Below are 16,040 nucleotides of genomic sequence, written 5' to 3'. Positions count from 1 at the left end.
GAAACTCCGTCTCAAAAAAAAAAAAAAAAAAAAAAAAAAACTATTATTTTCATCTATTTTGTCTCATGTCTTAGTTGTTTCATCCAGAAGGGTAAGTTCAATTCCTGATACTCCACCTAGGCCAGAAGCAGAAATTGAGCTCCTATTCTACACTCTTAATCTTTCCTCTGTTCTGCATTCCTCCTTTCCACTGTTTCCCACCTACACAGTGTATTCAACTGCAATGTGGTGTTCCTTCTACCACGCGTGTCCGTCCTGGCCTCTGCATTCCATATGTAATCTACAGCCTCCTCATCCTGCTTATTTCCCTCATCTCAGCATCTACATTTATCCTGCACTACTCTGCCTCTGTTCAAGTAGGAAACCTACTCAGGATTTCAACCCCACTTCCAACCCTTCCACCTGTCATTCCAAGGACATTTGCTAGGATATGTCTGGTCATGATGTCAGTAAGCAACAGGTACGTGTGGGATCAGACTTCACAAATAAAAACAATGTTCAGGGCTAGAAATTCTTTATTTAAAATTTTTTAATTTCCATAGGTTATTGGGGAACAGGTGATGTTTGTTTACACGAGTAAGTTCCTTAGTGGTAATTTGTGAGATTTTGGTACACCCATCAACCAAGCAGTATACACTGTACCCAATTTGTGGTCTTTTATCCCTAACCCCTTAACACCCTTTCCCCCTGAGTCCTCAAAGTTCATTGTGTCATTCTTATGCCTTTGCATCCTCATAGCTTAATTCCCACTTATGAGTGAGAACATACATTGTTTGGTTTCCATTCCTGAGTTATTTCACTTAGAATAATAGTCTCCAATCTCATCCAGGTCACTGTGAATGCCATTAACTCATTAATTCATTCCTTTTTATGGCTGAGTAGTATTCCATCATATATGTATATATACATATATATATACACACACACATGTATACATACGATGAGTATATATCTATATATACACACCACAGTTTATCCACTCATTGATTGATGGGCATTTGGGTTGCTTCCACATTTTTGCAATTGTGAATTGTGAGGCTATAAACGTGTGTGCAAATATCTTTTTTGTATAATGACTTATTTTCCTCTGGGTAGATACCCAGTAGTGAGATTGCTGGATCAAATGGTAAGTTCTACTTTTAGTTCTTTAATGAATCTCCATGCCATTTTCCATAGTGGTTGTACTAGTTTACATTCCTACCAGCAGTGTAGAAATGTTTTCTGTTCACCACATCCATGCCAACATCCATTATTTTTTGATTTTTTGATTATGGCTATTCTTGAAGGAGTTAGGTGGTATTGCACTGTGGTTTTGATTTGCATTTCTCAGGGCTAGAAATGCTTAGCTAAAGAGGGACTTAAGAGACCTGTTGCTCTGGTCAGCTCTAAATCTGTGAGGAGGAATACGGGATTAGGGTAAATAGAACCCCTGAGTCCATAGCCTGTTGAGTGAACAGGGTATGATGATTCAGTGATAGTTATACTGCAATGCTGGAATTGACTGAGTTATCAGGGTTTCCCTGGCTTCTCAGCATCTCCTCCAATCCTTTCATTTTGATGTATTCTCAAATAAAATAAGTGCTCAGGGTTAAATAGCTCGATAATTCACTGGAAAAAGTTGGGAAATATTTTTGTCATTACATCTAGTTGCTTGTACTTTACAGGACAGGTAATGGGCAAATGCCAGGGAGGCAGATCTCTGACTCCTAATCATGCCCCAGGTCTGGGACAGGGCCAACGCTTGTCCCATGGATGTCTGAAGGAACTAAGAACTGACATATCTGAAAAGAGACACTTAGTTTTTAGACAGCTTCCCTTTCCAAATAATCTATAACTATGGATCACCCAGTAAAGAAAGGTATTAAGGCCAGGTATGGTGGCTCATGCCTGTAATCTCAGCACTTTGAGACAGGCAGATCATGAGGTCAAGAGATTGAGACCATCCTGGCCAATATGGTGAAACCGTATCTCTACTACAAATACAAAAATTGGTTAGGTGTTGTGGTGTGCGCCTGTAATCCCAGCTACTCAGGAGGCTGAGGAAGGAGAATTGCTTGAACCTGGGAGGTGGAGGTTGCAATGAGCCGAGATCACGTCGCTGCACTCCAGCCTGGCTGTACAGCAAGACTCCATCCAAAACAAGCAAACAAAAACAACAACAACAACAAAAATTTCTTACCTCTTCCCATTCCACACCAAACTTTTCTCTTATTCTCTACTGCCAACCAAAGTATCTTTGCCTAGGATGAGGTTGATTTTAGCTGACTGTTCCTAGACATTAACCCAAGCCAAAGAGTTGGAGGAAGAGCGAATTCCTTTGAGGAGGGACTCTGTGCTTGCAAGTTTTTAGCATGCTCATTTTGATTATTTTTCTATCTATGTTAGTAATATCTGGATTTCCCATCAACATATTATTGGTCTTCTGTGGAAGTTCCATCAGCATCATCTTCAAGGTCAGTTCATGTTAACATTTATTGAGGATATATTACGAACTAGGCTCTGAACTATGTAGGAACTGGTACATTAAAGAAAAATACAAATTGTGTCCTTATTTATATCTAGTAGTGAAAAAAATTCATCCATCTATCTTCTATTCATCCACCCATCCAACCATCCATTTATCATCCATCTTTTCATTAAATATACAGATACATCTAATATGATGGTAGAAATATGCTAGAATTATAAACAGAGTTATAGAGTTGTTTGGCATCAAGGAGTGGCAGCTTTTAGCCTCATCTACAGAGGCATTTTGTGAGCTTCCTGGAGGAAATCATCATCTGGTTAGTTTTGATGCATGAATAGAAGTCAAGTGAAAAGTGGAGGCAAGGCGAGTCTCACACCACAGCTCGAGGTCTGGATCTGCAACATCACCCGTGGGTCGGGGATTCACTCGCCACTTGAGGCCTTCCAGGCTTCGTCTAGGAATGTGCTCAGACTCTCCCAGGCTCGGTGCTACCTACTGACCTTTGCCAAGGTGCCCTTTGCCACCTGCTGCCATTTGCATGTGCAGGTGTGCAGCGGCATGCTGCAGCTGCTGGGCTACTGGCCCGTGTACTCTGTGGACCAGCGGCGCTACTTGCCCTGGATCTGGTGCTGCCGCAAGGCCCAAACCACTTCATCTGGGCATCATCCGACTCTGTGAACTCTGGGCCTTAGAGGAGGCCCCGAGTTGTGGTCGCTAGGCCCAGGAGGCAACTGTATGGTGCAGAGGGAGCTGGAGTGCACGAGGAAGCAGGTCCCTACTATTAACCAGGAGTTTGGGGGTCCTCACCTGAGGTAGGCAAAGATTGCATGTTTCTTTCTCTCCTGATTCTTGATTTTCCTTAGAGTCATCTGGAGCTGCCTTCTCATTAGATGCACTCTTCATGGAAAGCAACTCTTGCTGCCACCTCCTCTGGGCACAGGCAGTAAGTTCTGCTAAATTAAGTGAAGTGTGTTCCAGGCCAGGTGCCGTGGCTCACGCCTGTAATCCCAGCACCTTGGGAGGCTGAGGTGGGTGGATCACTTGAGGACAGGAGTTCGAGACCAGCCTGGCCAACATGGTGAAACGCCATCTCTACTAAAAATTCAAAAATTAGCCAGGCATGGTGGCAGGTGCCTGTAGTCCCAGGTACTTGGGAGGCTGAGCAAGGGGAATCATTTGAACCCGGGAGGTGGAGGTTGTAGTGAGCTAAGACTGTGCCACTGCATTCGGCCTGGGTGACAGAGTCTGTAGTCCCAGGTACTTGGAAGGCTGAGCAAGGAGAATCATTTGAACCTGGGAGGTGGAAGTTGCAAGTGAGCTGAGACTGTGCTGCTACATTCCGGCCTGGGTGACAGAGCAAGACTCTGTCAAAAATAAATCAATAAATAAATTTATTCCCAAATCCTGCAAACTAGGGAACTGTAACCTCCTTTTTTCTCTTCTTCTTCTTCCTCTTTTTTTTTTTTTAAATTGTGATTCCATTTATTTAAAGCTGAAAAGCCAGAAAAACTAGCCTATGGTGGTAGAAGTCAGAAAGGTCAGAATAGGGGATACTTGGTAGGGATTTGACTGGGATGAAACCTCATTTAAAATGTAAACAAACTACAACCTGACCTGAGAGTATATTCTTGTAACAGGAAAGGAGTCTCCTCCAATCATAGCAGCCAGCCTTCAGCCAGGGGCAGACTGCAGACTGATCAAATGTGTCCAAATTAGGGAAAGGCTGAGCTGTAACCAATTAGGCTATAATCCCATGCCACTTCCTTTTTCTGTTTATAAACACTGCTTGTCCACTGTGGCTGGGTGGAGGTCTCTGAGACCCCTCTAATATAGCTGTCTCATTTAATGTGGTGAGTTAAAATCAGGCCTTTTTGTAGTGAACTATGACCGTTAATCGCCATCATCCCCTAAACAAAGATTGACCAACTGGACTCAAATGTTGTTGGACTGTCTTTATTGCATGGACTTTGAGTTGTTTGATTTTGACTAGCTGTTTGTGGAAACTCCTGATAAGAAGTGTCCTTCAGCTTCTTGGCATTGTTCACTCATAGTCATCATAATAGTCTCCCTGGCTGGGCGTAATGGCTTACACCTGTAATCCCAACACATTGGGAGGCCAAGGCAGGTGGATCACTTGAGGACAGGAGTTTGAGACCATCCTGGCCAACATGGTGAAACCCCGTCTCTACTAACAATACAAAAATTAGCTGGCTGTGGTGGTGCACCCCTGTAACCCCAGCTACTCAGGAGGCTGAGGCAGGAGAATCACTTTAACCCAGGAGGTAGAGGTTGCAGGGGCCAAGATCGCGCCACTGCACTCCAGCCTGGGTGACAGAGTGAGACTCCATCTTAAGTAATAATAATAATAATAATAATAATGATCTCTGTGATGTGTTGCTTCCCCTGGGAAGACTTAAGTGCTCCTATGCAGCCATTCTTTAGACATCAACTGGTCTATTAGGCTTAGAATAACAAAAACATGAAGAAAGCATAAAGAATCATCCAACTAAGGTGAAGTTGTGAACTCAATATTGAAACAAAACCAGTTCATTATAATTGTGATAGAAAATGAGGTGAGGGCCCAAGGTTTTGATCAATCTCTCAAAATTGAGAGGCTGACTAAAAGGCAGAAATGTTTAAATTAAATTTGGCCAAAAGCTGCTGCCATACCTGTTGAAGTGCAACCTAACTTGGCATTTAAGTAAACTGCCTCCCAGCTGAGACTATATTCTTGTAACAAATAGCCAAATCTCAGCAAGTCACAGCAGCTGTGCTTTAACTAGGCACAGGCTGCCAACTGATCAAACCATGTCCACATAAGGCAAATGCTGAGCTGTACCCCATCACACTGTTTCTGTGTGTTACTTCCAATAAATTCGGCCTGCCCATGTTGCTGCGTGGAGCACTCTGAACCTTTACTGGTTCAGAATGCTGCCCGATTCATAAATTTTCTTTGCTAAAGTCAGCTTAATTAAAAAAAAAGAAAAAGAAAAAGAAAAACGGAGGCAAGGACAGTCCAGGCAGAGAAGGAAGCATAAGCAAAGACAGGGGAAAAAACACCATGGAGGTGGTGAGCAGGGAGAACTTCAAGAGGTTTAGTTTTACTAGAGCACGACGTTCAAGTTGCACAGTGTTAGAAATAAGGGAGAGGTGGTAAGGACCCAAAGGCGAAAGGCCTGGAGTGTAAGGCTAAGGAGGGGGTGTGGGCTTTTTCCTGTATGAGGTAATGCATCCTTGAAGAGCTTCAAACAGGAAGTGATATGGCACACATAATTCTGGCAGCAGAAACAGAGAGAAATCAGTTTGAAGAGTTATTTAGGGAGTGCCATTTGGTGACTCATTGGATGGGGAAAATGAGGGTGCAGGAGGCATCCAGGCCAGCTCCAGGGTTTCTGATCCAGTAGCACTGTGTAGGTGGCGCTACCCTTCGCTGGGGTAGGACATGCCGGTGAAAGAGATGGTTTGAGGGATTGGGGGTGGTAGGGGGGAGGAATGGTGACTTCAATTTTGAACATCTCGAATTTGAAATGTCTGTGAAGCCTGTGGACTCCCAAAAGGATACATCCAGAACATATGTCTAAAGCATAAGAGGATATCTGATCTGGTCAGGTCTGGGGATAGAGACATGGGAAAGTAAGAAAAACAGGTGAAGTGTAAAGGGTATTAGAATGAGAACAGAACCTCGAGGAACACCAGTGTTTAAGGAGGAGGTGGAGGAGGAATTTCAAGAGAGGTAAGGAGGGGCAGAGGATGTCATGAAAACAAAGGAATGAGCAGTCAAGAGATACCTCCAAGAGCTCTGCTCTTGAAAGGCTTATGGAATGCTTCTTGGATTTGGCAAGAGGGAGGGCACTGTGATGTTTGTGAGTTTCTGGAGTAGTAGAGGAGGAAGCCCGACTGTAGAGGGCTGAGGATCAGAGGGAAATGAGGAAGTTGGCCTAGCTAGTGTAGACTTCTCTTTGGGGCTTGCAAAGGCAGAGAGAGAGAGAGAGAGAGAGAGAGAGAGAGAGAGAGAGAGAGGGAAGTATCTGGGCAGGAGACATGCAGGGTCAAGGGAGAGCTTATCTTAGCATGGGAGAGACGTAAGCATGCAGTGAAGGGGAAAGATCAAGTTAAAGGGGACAGTTGGGTAATAGTGGAGAGAGGGAGAGGTGATGTCATGAGACCCCGGAGCAGATGAAAGGGAGGCTATCACGGTTTTAGGTGAGTGAGAAATGTTCCATCCTTGGCGTAGGAAGGGCAAGTGAGGAAGCAGGTGAGGGGTAGGTAAGGAATTGGCTGCAGGCCCCATGGGTCTGTCCTCTGTTCTCTGTGAAGCTGGAGTTGCCCTCAGCTGCTCACAGTAAGGGGAGCAGGGATTGGGTGGCCTTTTGAGAGGAGCACTGAAAGTGTGGCCCTCTTAGGGGAGGGGAAAAGGGAGCCAAGAAGGGACAGAGATCGTCAGCCAGGCATAGCCAGAAACCACAAGGTCCTAGGATGTACTTTGGGAACCTGCCATCTCACTGTATTTCAACAAAGCAGAATCAGATATTTGTGTAGAGTGTGCCAGAGGATCTCGTTTAGGCTCCAGGGCCTTCACTTCCTTGCTGTGGGACCTTAAGGAAGTTACCTAGTATTGCTGAGAGTCAGTTTTCTCTTTTGCGAAACTAATAAAATCATACCTACTTTGAATGCTGCATTAAGGACTGAGTGAGTAGGGCATGGCTAGAACTTGAGAAAGGACCTGAGTGTAGAATGTGCCCCAGATAGCCACTTTCCTTCTCCTTTCTTTAAGTCAATTTGCTTCTCTAGCGAGGAGCTGGCTTGCCCAGAAGTCTTTGTTCATAACCTTCTCCACATTCTGGAGTGCCTTCTTCATCTCCAAGTTCTGTTCATCCTTCCCTTCAAGGCCCAGATCAAGTCTTTCCTCCATGGAGCTTTCTCTGCCTCTGAACACCTGCAGCGCTGTAACACACATGAGTGCTTAATCACATCACCTGTTCTTGTCTTGCTGTTTAACTTTTTGCATGCTTGCCCACTCTTATATAATTGAAAGCTCCTTGAAGAGAAGAACTATTTATTGGTATCCTCTTAGCATTTGGCATAGTGCTGGTGGCCACAGTGAGTGATTAGAAAAGCACTCATTGAAGGAATGCATAAACAAATACAGAGTTTTAAAGTCAGGACAGTAGGGGAACATTCTTTTTTTTTTTTTTTTTGAGATGGAATCTTGGTCTGTCACCTGGGCAGGAGTTCAGTGGCGCAATCTCGGCTCATGCAACCTCTGCCTCCTGGGCTCAAGTGATTCTCTTGCCTTGGCCCCCTGAGTGGCTGGGATTACAGGCACCCACCACCATGCCTGGCTAATTTTTTGTATTTTTAGTAGAGACAGGATTTCACTATGTTGACCAGACTAGTCTTGAACTCCTGATCTCGTGATCTGCCTCGGCCTCCCAAAGTGCTGGAATTACAGGCATGAGCCACTGTGCCCTGCACATTCTTTTTAAAAATTTTTATTTTCAAATTTTACTTTAAATTGTGAGATGCATGTACAGAACGTGCAGGTTTGTTACATAGGTATACGTGTGCCATGGTGGTTTGCTGCACCTGCCAACTTATCATCTAAGTTTTAAGCCCTGCTGCATTGAGTATTTGTCCTAATGCTCTCCCTCCCCTTGCCCCCCACATCCCAACAGGCCCTGGTGTATGACAATGGGGAACATTCTTTATGATTACAGTCAGTAATGAGTAGATGCTCTGAGCATTAGAATTGGCTGCTAATTCCAGCTCTGCCCCACACCATCTGTGACTTGGGCAATGACTTGATCTCGCTGAGCCTCGGTATCCTCGTCTGTAAAATGAGGATGACATCTACCTTGCTGTGCTAACATAAGGATTAAATGAGATAATGCAGGTAAAGTGCTGAGTACAATTTTTGAAGCATGTATTGAGTAAATGCTCAATACATGTTAGCTGTTACCTCCTTTATTACACTGAGCCATGCCTCCCCTTGACAGGACACACTCAAGTATACTTGGGACACAACTGCCATCGCTGGGCCAGCCTGCTGATCAGCAGCTAGTGATGGACAACATCATGGAGACATTTTCTGAGCCCAAGTGTTGATGCTTAGAGGGAAGGAAGTGACACTTCAACAGAGACCAAAAACCAATAGAAGCTGTAGCCACAGCCCAAGGCTGAGGGGGAACAGTATGTGGAGGCTGCTGGTCACAAACGGCCTTTTTAGTGGTAGTCACACTCAAAAATAGCCCTGCTGTCAGCAGGGAGATTTCTGAGTGCAGAGAGGGAGAGAAGAGAGCTTACAGGTTTGAGCTGGATGAGGACAGTCCCTGGATGCTCCGGCCTCCTCTCTCGGCAAGCAGAGTGTACAGTAGGAGACTGAGAACAAGGTGCTCCCACGCTGGCCTCCGCCCCGGGTGTCGCGGTGCCTCTCCCACCCTCACTCTCGGGAGCCGTGCTCAGCATTGCACCCACATCCTGCGCTGCTTAACCACAGCCTCTGGCTGCAGGCGGCTGCCTCAGGATGGGGGTGTACCTGCTTGAGACACCTCCCTCCTTCACTTTCCCAGCCCTGGCAGCTCTTCCTGGCAGCTTGTGGAAATCTGCGTCCCATCCCCAAGCCCCGCGTCCACCGCCACCGTCCTCTTCCGGACCTTCACCTGTCTTTCAAGGCCTGTTTCTGTCTTGCCCATTTTCTGAACTGACCACTCCATCGGGGACCCATCAGCCATTCTCTGCCACCTTTGATGTTTTCCTCCGACTGAAGTGAGTGAAACTTTCTTTCTTTCTCTCTCTCCCTCCCATCCTGTTTCTTCCCTTCCTCCACCTGTCCCTTCTTTCCCTTTCCTGTTGTCTGTCTTTCTCTCTTTTTCATTTTTTCCCCGCCCTTCACTTTTTTTGTCTTATTCCCTATGCCCTCTCTAAAGAGAGCTTCAAGTAACGGCCCTACCAGCTGTGGGAACAGAGAGAGAGTGCTCACATCTGGGGTCATAGCAGAGTCAAAGGTAGTGAGAACCTGAATGGTCTTGGGAGTTAGGGCAGCCTCTGAGGGCCTCTCAGAAAAGAGGGACAGCAACTCTTCAGACAAACACAGTTTATTTTTTTCTCTTAGCCGAGAGGAGCCAAGCACATTTATGGAGATGCAAATCACCATCCAGTGGCCTACAGTGGAGATGGGGGTGGGTGAGTGGGGGAGGGGGGTGGGTGGTGTGGGGGTTAAGGGGGAGGGAGGAGCTCAGGGCTGGCTCTGGGCCAGGAGCTGTGAATGGGGCAGGGCCTCTGTCAACATTTACTCAGTCCATCCCCAGAGAGGGATGCAAAAGAGGATGAGGATACAAAAGTAGATGGAATAGTTGGGATGGGGGAAAATTTTCATGCAAGGAAAGGTGGGAATTGAATGGAGAAGTTACATCCAAGGGGAAGGGAGTGAATAGCAGAAATAAATATCCTGGCAAAAGAGCAGGCCAGCTGTGAGGGTGTGACTACAGATGATGCTTCAAAGGAAGAAGCAGCAGCAAGGTCTTAGGACTGGGCACCAGCAGAGAAGGCAGGAGGGAGGGAGCTGGGGATGAGGCTGGAGGGCGCGAGTTCACCATGAGGCCGAGGAACGATTCTCTCATGGGGTCCAAGACTAGCTCAGGAAACGGGGAGTCCCAGTGGGACTGGAGAGGAGCCAGACCTGGGCCAGTGGGAGGCAGTGTCCTCCGGAGGGTCAGATGCCTCTCTGATTCAGGCCAGAATACAGGTCCCGCTGGCCTTTCCGGATGGGCTGGGGGTAAAATAGAGATGGGGTGGTCAGTGGTGCGAGAGGAAGTACCTTCTAAGAAAGGGCACTGAAGATCTAGCTTTAGGGCATGGGGAGAACTTTCGACTTGAAGTTAGGAGGCAGGCTGGAATTCTAACTTGGCACAGAGAGTAGGAGACTTGAGCTGATCACCTCCTTCCGTGAGCCTCTGCTTTCCCATCGCAAAAATAGGAACTTAAAGACTCGCCTCCAGGGCTTCTGTCAGGGCTAAATAACTCACTTATGCTAAAGTAAATACTACATGCTTGGCTGGTGCTCAACAAATATTTGTTGGGTATATCCAGATGTGATAGTGAAAATATTTAACAACTAGTAGTGCACACACACCAACCAACTAGAACAAGCCTGGTGATCCTCTGCTATGCCAGGCATTAACTCTTTAGTTACCCCAACTCCAAAGGCAGCCCGGTGGGGGAGGGGCTGTGATGTCTAGCCATGTGTGTGTGTGTACATGTGTGTGTGTGCATGTGTGTTCGAGCACACGCATAAGGGTGGGTTGGAGTGAGTAAAGTTTGGGGTTATTTTCCAATGAAGTATTTTAATATTTCAATAAATGGTATGGCTATACTGGTGCATACTGGTGGAATATCAGCCCTGAATTTATTGTGTTAGGATTTGCATATATGATATTCTCCATTGCTGTATCCCAGGCAATGACTAAGCCAGAGAAAGAGGAGTATGTCTCCTGCAAGCTTCCACTCTTCATGGTTGTGGGAGCCATGCAGCCTTTGAGACAGTCCTGTTCTATCATGAAGAAGCAGAGGTGGCGCATGGACAGTCATTTTGGGGGCCCTGAGTGAGGGGCTTTGATGCATCTGGCAGACAAGATGGGCCATTCCATCTGTTCCCTTCCCCTAAAGGGACCTCCCCTCCAGCCTCCTGGCTCATTTCTATCCCCCATTACCTCATAGTCTGGGTTGGGAACAGGTGGTGGCCTCTCCTTGTTTTGTCCTGCGAAGGAAGGAGGGGAAACGTTTCGTTTCCATCAGGGAACCAATCTGGCAGCACTCTCTGTGCCAGTGAGACCCAGATAGAGGATGGCAAACCCCGTTGTTCTCTCCTCTGCCATTCCCTTTGCTGTTCAGCTTCCCTTTCTTTTGTCCTTTCATTCATCTCTAAGGACCTATACTCTTATCGTTTTGTGACTTTCCTCAGCTCAAGGTCCTCCCGTTGTTTCTTTCCATGGGGGAAGGGAAAGGAAAAGGCAGGAACTAATAGCTCAGAGTCTCTCTTCCCGCAGCTGAGGAACAGAATCGGATTACTGCAGGCATTGACAGGCATGTGAGGAAGCCCATCACGTTCATAAACTTTTCTGCACTTTTCTAGGGCGGGAAGGAGGGGAGGGATGTGAGATTTGGAAACCTCTGTTGAGATCTTGGCATCACAGTAAGAGAAAATGTGCACAGAAGCCCTAGAGAAGCTGTTCTGACCCAGCTGTGGACTTGCCACCCACCCTGGCCCAGGCTGCGTGTCCCCCTTGGCAGGAATCTCCACAGCCTTACCCCTTTGCCTGCCACCAGCACCCACTCCTCGTGTCACAGGCTTGGCCTTGGCCTTTCTATTCTTGCTCCAGTAGTAAACCAGCAGCAGCAAGCCCAGAGTGATGCAGATGTCCACTATGACAATTGTGGCCACCGCCATCACATCCACCTCCACGCAGTTCTCACACACTGTCGGGGGTGGGGTGGGGAAGAGAGGAAATCAACAAGCAAGAAAACACAAGGCCCTGGAGGTGAGGAGGGAGCACATGAAGGCCATTCTCCCCTTACTACTCACACTCTTGCCACGGCCAGAGCCCTGCCTTCAGTATGTTCAGAATAACATCAGCAAGCAAAGATTGGTGGCTGTGGGTAGAGGCACTGGAGTCAAACAGCCCTGGGTTTCAGTCCCAGCTTTATTATTCATTAGCTGTGAGAAGTGTGAACTGTGTTTTCAACTCACAAAGCCTCTGTTTCCTCATCCCATTACTCATGGAAATAAAATGGTACTTAACCCATATGGTTGTTGAGAGGATAACATGAAAGAAATCCCTGATAAATGTTGGGTACATGATTGAGAGTTAATAAGCACTCAATAAATGTTAGCTATTGTTATTATGTCCTTGTTATACCTTAGCTTATGCCATTTTGTTATAGTGCCTTTGAGTCTTTTTTGCAAACCTTTCTGAAAAATTTCTCTCTGGAGAAAGCATGAGATAAGCTAACGTTGGTGTGCCATGAACCTGGGTGTGATGCAGTGCAAATGACCCAGTCGTGTCTCTTGGGGAGTTGCTATTTTAGATCTCGCATAGACTGGGGTTACCCAGAAGCCTCATATTGGTGTTTAATCTATATTCCAGAAAACACTGATGGTGCATGGTACCAGAGAGTCCTGGGATTGAGTCTGGGAGGAAGTGCAAAGATGCCAGGGCACTGTGAGCTGGGTTAGGGGAAATCATTGAGAATGCCCCCTCTTTTTGAGACGAAGTTTCACTCCTGTTGCCCAGGTGCGATCTTGGCTCACTGCAACCTCTGCCACCTGGGTTCAAGCAATTCTCCTGCCTCAGCCTCCCGAGTAGCTGGGATTACAGGTGCCCACCACCACGTCAGCTAATTTTGTATTTTTAGTAGAGATGGGGGTTTCACTATGTTGGCCAGGCTGGTCTTGAACTCCTGACCTCAGGCAATCCACTTGCCTTGGCCTCCCAAAGTGCTGGGATTATAGGTGTGAGCCACTATGCCCAGCTGAGAATGCCCTTTTGAATGCTCCTCCCTAAAGAGCCCAGCGGTGCCTGCTCTGCAGACCCAGATTACCTCTTGCCTTCAGGTAGAGATAATGGCTCGCGTCTTCTGTGGGCGTCTCTTTGGGGAGGCAGGCATAATAACCACTTTGTTCCATTTCTGAAAAATCCTCCAGTAACAGGTGGTCCTCATGACCTTCTTTGTTTTGATCATTTATGAGCCACTTTATTTCATGTCCATCATACCAAGGGCATGTCAGTGTTACTGTGGTTCCTGAGATGGAAACTTTATATGCTGGGGAGAAAGAAGGGACATTGGGGGAACAAACGGAGACAATTTTAGAAAAGGCAAATTAGTGACAAAAGAACCAACCAAATGCAGGAAGTCATCTGTCATCCAGGCCTTAGATTTGCTTGTCAGAAGGGGGCTCTCCTGGCTGGAGGGTGTGGAAGAGGAGATATGTGGAACGAAGGGAACTAGAGAACCTTTTGAGAGGTGGCTTTAGGGTTTATGTAGGGACATGGGGACTTGGGAAGGGGAAGACTGATGTAAAGAAAAACCCATAAAAGTCCCTATTTAGAGCCTTTCTAAAATGGGATTGAGAATGCAAATACTGGGCCGATCTCGGTTCTTGGGGTCAATCTGTCTCCGTCAGTTCCTTCTCATGTACCCACCAATCTGCATCCTCAGACAGGGCATAAATAAAAAACGAATAAACTCACGGTTCTGTGTAGTATCGCCTGAAAATGAAAAAGGGAAAGGTGGTAAGAAAATATCTTGGTTTAAGTTTAAATTGTAGGTAAATTTTTTCTAGTGGAATTAGACACTGCCCACAAGACTTCCCAAAGAGGGTCTCATCCATTTAGGAGCCCCAAGTCTTGGAGGTGAGGTATATGCTTAGTCTATGAGATTTAGCTCATATATATATATATATATATATATATTTATTTATTTATTTATTTATTTTTGAGACGGAGTTTCACTCTTGTTGCCCAGGGTGGAGTGCAATGGCGCGATCTCGGCTCACCGCAACCTCCGCCTCCCGGGTTCAGGCAATTCTCCTGCCTCAACCTCCTGAGTAGCTGGGATTACAGGCACGCGCCACCATGCCCAGCTAATTTTTTGTATTTTTAGTAGAGACGGGGTTTCACCGTGTTGACCAGGATGGTCTCGATCTTTTGACCTTGTGATCCACCCGCCTCGGCCTCCCAAAGTGGTGGGATTACAGGCTTGAGCCGCCGTGCCCGGCAGATATATTTATTAAATAGCTCTTAGATGTAACTCAGAGACATCATATTCAGAATATACCAGCACGTGATCCTAGATCCAGATCTACTGAAGCTCAGAAAGCCTAATGTCCTAAAGCCAAAAAATTCCAGAGATTTCAGGCTTACCCTCTCATGTTAGCCAGAACTGTATTACAGATAGATTTGAAAGGGCCTTCTCAGAAATACAGATCTCTACACCATTGAATCACTGATTTGTGGACTTATCTATTTCTTACAATTCAGAAATTCTTTCTTACAGCCGAGTTCCTCATAATAGAGAACAAATATCTTTCTTCTGATTCCATATAATTTTCATTTTGAGGGAATGGTTCTTCCAATAAAAAGTGGCTGCACTTTACATTATCTCTGAGCATAATCAGCTCTCAATTATTTTTGTTACAGAGAGGTCCATTAGTGTGGAAAACTGAAATCAACTAATAATCCACTAATGCCATTTGTAGGTCCAGTCATGTTTCCCACAGCTGCCACGTTTGCCCTGGGAGGTGGAGCTAGGGGTCCTTTCTTATTTCTTGGAAAAGCTGTGGCTGGAACACTGGGTTTTGCTAGAGCCTGGACCTGACAGTGGAAGAGGGGAGAAGTGGCGGTGCTGCTGTCAAAGACAGAGCTCTGGACGCAAGAGTCGGATGTCCTGTGTTTGAATCCTGGTCTGCCCTAGTCTGTGTGACCGAAGGCAAGTCATTTAACTTTGCTGAAGCTCAATTTCTTTACCAGGGAAATGGAGACAAAACACCAACCTCAAAAGGTTTTTGTGAAAATTAAATGGATTATGAAGGTGAAAGTGGATGACACATAGCAGGTGCTCAAGAAAAAGTTATGTCCTTTCCTCCTTCCCTTCTTGAGGTCCTGCTACCCCCAGAACAGAACTGAACTCTGACTCAGTTGCTCAGGCAACCTTCTGAGCAAGACTGTGCAGAATGTAAACAAATCATTCTCTACATTTTTCCACCTGCTTATAATTGGGAGTTGAGTATAAAGACAATAGATAGTTCATATTATTTTAACTTGTAAATAATTTTTCAACACTGATGTTTCTTAGACATGTTAAATGAACTAGAAGTCATAAATAAAGTACATAGACATCATACTCTGCTGGGTGTATTTGTTTGAAAAAAAGTAAAGAAAATTGCTCCCAACTTTTATTGGCACAAATTCAGTAGTGGAGCTTAGACTTAGCTCATGCTTATACAAGGGTCTAGATGTCTATGCTTACACAGAAATGTGCTCTGCGTGTGTTCACTGCAGCACTATTCACAAGAGCAAAGACATTGAATCAACCTAAATGCCCATCAGTGGTAGACTGTATATAAAATGTGCTGCATATATGCCATGGAATACTATGCAGCCATAAAAAAGAATGAGATCATGTCTTTTGCAAGAACATTGATGGGGCTGGAGGCCATTATCTTCAGCAAACTAACACAGTGGCGGAAAACCAAATACCACATGTTCTCACTTAAAGTGGGAGCTACGCCGGGCGCAGTGGCTCACCCCTGTAATCCCAGCACTTTGGGAGGCCGAGGCAGGCGGATCACAAGGTCAAGAGATCAAGACCATCCTGGCCAACATGGTGAAACCCTGTCTTTACTAAAAAATACAAAAATTAGCTGGGTGTGGTGGTTGCACGCCTGTAGTCCCAGCTACTCAGGAGACTGAGGCAGGAGAATTGCTTGAACCCAGGAGGCGGAGATTGCAGTGAGCTGAGATTGCACCACTGCACTCCAGCCTGGCTCCTGGCGACAGAGCAAAACTCTGCCTAAAAA

At 45.9% G+C, this 16,040-nt stretch overlaps 1 protein-coding gene across 1 annotated transcript in view; it reads right to left on the bottom strand.

The window, feature by feature from the left end:
- Positions 1-9,547: 9,547 nt before the first annotated feature.
- The window catches only part of CD3E (CD3e molecule), a 12,449-nt gene continuing 5,956 nt past the window's right edge, over positions 9,548-16,040 (bottom strand). The window contains exons 5-9 of the mRNA XM_017523414.2: positions 13,714-13,731; positions 13,064-13,285; positions 11,774-11,941; positions 11,176-11,222; positions 9,548-10,235 (exon numbers count right to left, since the gene is read on the bottom strand). Of these exons, the coding sequence (XP_017378903.1) occupies positions 10,179-10,235; positions 11,176-11,222; positions 11,774-11,941; positions 13,064-13,285; positions 13,714-13,731 (512 nt within the window). The 3' untranslated portion in view covers positions 9,548-10,178. The remainder of the gene's footprint in view (positions 10,236-11,175; positions 11,223-11,773; positions 11,942-13,063; positions 13,286-13,713; positions 13,732-16,040) is intronic.

Source organism: Cebus imitator, unplaced genomic scaffold, assembly GCF_001604975.1.
Source record: "Cebus imitator isolate Cc_AM_T3 unplaced genomic scaffold, Cebus_imitator-1.0 Scaffold28, whole genome shotgun sequence".
Lineage (NCBI taxonomy): Eukaryota > Metazoa > Chordata > Mammalia > Primates > Cebidae > Cebus > Cebus imitator.
This window is presented reverse-complemented; position numbering and strand designations above follow the sequence as displayed.